General features: G+C 70.3%; 1 protein-coding gene across 1 annotated transcript in view; it reads left to right on the forward strand.

The window, feature by feature from the left end:
• The first annotated feature begins 2,319 nt into the window (after positions 1–2,319).
• ERBB3 (v-erb-b2 avian erythroblastic leukemia viral oncogene homolog 3) overlaps positions 2,320–3,672 on the forward strand; it is an 8,789-nt gene continuing 7,436 nt past the window's right edge. The window contains exons 1-3 of the mRNA XM_010565176.1: positions 2,320–2,565; positions 2,657–2,843; positions 3,541–3,672. The exon at positions 3,541–3,672 is cut by the window's right edge and continues 15 nt beyond it. Of these exons, the coding sequence (XP_010563478.1) occupies positions 2,320–2,565; positions 2,657–2,843; positions 3,541–3,672 (565 nt within the window). The remainder of the gene's footprint in view (positions 2,566–2,656; positions 2,844–3,540) is intronic.

Consider the following 3,672-nt stretch of genomic DNA (forward strand, 5'->3'; position numbering starts at 1 on the left):
GACCAGGACGACCCCCACCACCCTGGGGGGACTGGGACTAGCAAAGCCCCCCGCTCCCCCCCCACCCCCTGGGCTGCAGCTCGGATGGGGACGGGGCTCCGTTCCCCCTCCCAGGGCTCGGTCCCGTGTCACCCCCCCAGGCAGAGGCACCTGCAGCCCCTGCAGCTGCCAGAGCTAATTTTAGGCTGCGGGGCCGGGACCCACCGATGCCACCAGGATCCAGCCGGGGCAGGGTGGGACCCCCGGGGGGACCCCTCCGAGGGGACCCCATCCCTGTCCACCCCGGGGTCTGTCCCCCCCGCCCTGCACCCCAAGCTGGTGGGGAGCAGGGGACGCTCCCGGAAGGGCCGGGTTCGCCCGGGAGTTGTTTTTCAACCCCAAAAGGAAAACACCGAGGGCTGGACGCGAAGGTGGGGCCAGCGTCACCCCGTCGACGTGCCGGGGCGCCCAGGTGTGGGGGGGGCCGCACTGACGGCACGCGGGGGTCACGCCCGATCCCTCGGCACCTCCGCTGCGCTGTGTGCTGCCGGCGATGCCCGGGGCTGCCGTGCGTGGGGGTCCGGCTCATACACCGGGACGGGGGGATCTGGCTGGCTCCCACCCCGGCACCCGCAGGTGCCCGATGCTGGCATTGGGGCAAGCGGGACTAGCTCCGCTCTCCCCCCCCAAACCCTCCATTCCCGGCTCAGAGCCCCCTTTGTTCAGGGACGGGATCCAGCCCCGCGGCAGCGGCTACCCCACGCACACAGACCCCCTTTGTGTCGCCCGCGAGGCCGAGGGCAGGAGGTCAGGTCTGTGTCCTGGCCCCCCCACACACACACAGACCCCCCCACTCCGGCTCCCCAGGCCCCTGCCCAGGTCCCCTTGTGCTATTCCGGGCGGCAGGGGCCGGGGGGCCGCGGCGGCACGCGGCAGATAGCGGGCGACGTGCCGGAGCTGCCAGCGGGGCCCCGCGCTGATAACACCCGGCTGCGACGCCACGATGGCGCCCGGGGTGGGGGGGCCCTGGCCCTCACCCCCCCCATGGGCAGGTGCACCCCGAGGGCCGGACGCCCGCAGCCCCTCGTGCCTCGGTTTGCTGGGAGCCAGTGCCGAGGGATCCTTTGAGCGGCTGTTAATGATTCACCAGCGTCACCCAAAAGTGCTGCTTGTTCCCGGCACGGGGGTCCTGGGGGGGGGGGGGGGGGAGGCCCTGCCCCCCAGCAGCCTGGGGACCCCCCAGGCAAGTTCCAGTTGCCCCCAACACCCCCCGTTGTTTCTTGGGGGTCCCAGCTCCCCCCTCTTTGGGCCGCGCCGTGCCCATCCCCAGGGTGTCGGGGCTGGGGGCCATGCCCCAACGCAGCTGGGACCTTTTTATAGCCCCTTCCCTACTAAAATAGCTCCAGCCTGGGGAGGGGAGCGCAGGCTGTGGCTGGGGGGGGGGGGGGGGCGTTCTGGCCCTGTGCTCCTTCCCATGCGTGCACCAAGCTGCCCGTTCTCTGCACCCGCCCCCAGGAGGGGGCTCGGGCCCTTCTCTGCCCCCACGCTGGGGCCAGACAAAGCTGCCATTTACCCGCCTGGGGCCCCCCCCCCCCCCCCCCAGGGCCTGAGTCACGTCTGCACTGGGCTGGGGGGGGGAGGCGCACCCCGCTCTGCCCCCGGGGGTACCGGCTCTCCCGCTGCTTTTGGGGGGCTCAGCCTCCCCCCGTCCCGCTCACCACAATCGCCCCTTTGTGCAGCTGCGGGGAGGGGGCCGCATCCTGCCCTGTGCACAAAGGGGCCCTGTCCGCCCCGGCGAGGGGGGGGGGCGGGCAATCATTAACCCTGGGGCCCCCCTTGGCGCTCGCCTGCCCCCCGAGCTCTGGGGGGGGTACCCAGCCATCCGGGCCCCAACCCCGGACTGGGGCGTCGAGGCGGGATGGGCCGTGCCAGCAGCCAGGTCCGAAGTCCGGGTGTCGCGGGTGTGCCGTGGGGGGGCCATGCCCGCAGCACCCGCCTTGCGCAACCCTCGCTCGGCCGGTTCGGGCGCTGCGCAGGGGAGGGGAAAGGAGGGTGGGGGAGCACCCGTCACCCCCACCCCACCCCAAGCACCGCCACCCCCACGGCAGGCACACCGCTGAGGGCAATGGAGGGGGGTACCACCATGGGGGGGCACAGGGACACCATAGGGGCACCACCGTGGCTTGTTTGGGGGGGGGAACGACATACACCGTGGAGGGGACATGGCCAGCACAGGAGGGACAGAGACAAGACCACCAAGGAGGGGACACGGCCACCATGGGGGGGACATGGCCATTGAGGGGAGAACGTGGCCAGCTTGGGGCAGGGGGGGACAACACCATGGGGGACACGGCTGTGGCCGTCGAGAGGGGGACATGGCCACTGCAGAGGTGCCGTGGCCACGGTGGGGGACAGGGTGCCACTGTGCCCGCAGTGTGCGCGGGGACGCTGAACGGGCTGAGCGTGACGGGGGACGCCCAGCACCAGTACCAGACGCTGCACAAGATGTACAACAACTGCGAGATCGTGATGGGCAACCTGGAGATCGTCCTCATCGACCACACGCAGGACCTCTCCTTCCTGCAGGTGAGCTGGGGGGGGGGACAGGATGGGAGGGGGCACACGGAAGGACACAGGGATCCGCACCCACCGGGCTGACACCTCCTGCTGCCTGCAGACCATCCGGGAGGTGACGGGCTACATCCTGATCGCCATGAACGTCTTCGCCTCACTGCCGCTGCAGAACCTGCGCGTCATCCGCGGGACCCAGTTCTACGAGGAGAAGTATGCGCTCTTCGTCCTGCTCAACTACAACCCCAACACCACCCACGCCCTGCGTCAGCTCGGCTTCAACCAGCTCACAGGTGAGACCCCCGGGCTGCGGCACCGCTGAGACCCCCCCCTGTGTCCCAGGACCCATCCCACAGTGGTGCCGTGCCACCGTGGTCCCCATCCAGAGCGGTGCCATCCCCCTGTGCACCCTGGGGCTATGCTGTCCCCGTGTGCCCCATGGTCCCCATCCCGGAGCTGTGCCACCCTCCATGGTCCCCATCCCAGAGCAGTGCTATCCCCCTGTGCACGCCAGGGCCATGCTGTCCCCTCTGCAATCCCCATCCCAGAGCGATGGTGTCCCCCATCATGGTCCCCATCCCGGAGCGGTGCCATCTCCCCATGGATCCCCATGCCGGGGCAGTGTCATCCACCCACGGTCCCCATTCTGGAGCGGCGCTGTCCCCTGCTGCATCCTGGTCCCCATCCCAGAGTGTTGCTGTTCCCCCATGGTCCCCATCTGGAGTGGTGCCACCTCCCTGTGCACCCCATGTTCCCCATCACGGAGCAGTGATTTCCCCCCCCCCCCACGCACCCCCTGGGGCTGTGCTGTCCCCGCTGTGGTCCCCATCCCAGGATGATGGTGACCCTGCTGTGGTCCCTGGAGTGGGGCTGACCCCCCCACCCATGGTCCCCATGCTGGTGCAGTGCTGTCCCCTCCCTGCGGTGCCAGACACTGGGGGGGGGATGGAACACCGCAGCCCCCCCATCACCCACCGGCCACCCCCGCAGAGATCCTGGCCGGTGGCGTCTACATTGAGAAGAACGCGCAGCTCTGCCACGTGGAGACGGTGGAGTGGCGGGACATCATGCGGGACCCCCACCTGGAGCCTGTCGTGGGGGACAACGGCAAGGCCTGTGCGT

Source organism: Haliaeetus leucocephalus, unplaced genomic scaffold (assembly GCF_000737465.1).
Source record: "Haliaeetus leucocephalus isolate CR32 unplaced genomic scaffold, Haliaeetus_leucocephalus-4.0 Scaffold186, whole genome shotgun sequence".
Lineage (NCBI taxonomy): Eukaryota > Metazoa > Chordata > Aves > Accipitriformes > Accipitridae > Haliaeetus > Haliaeetus leucocephalus.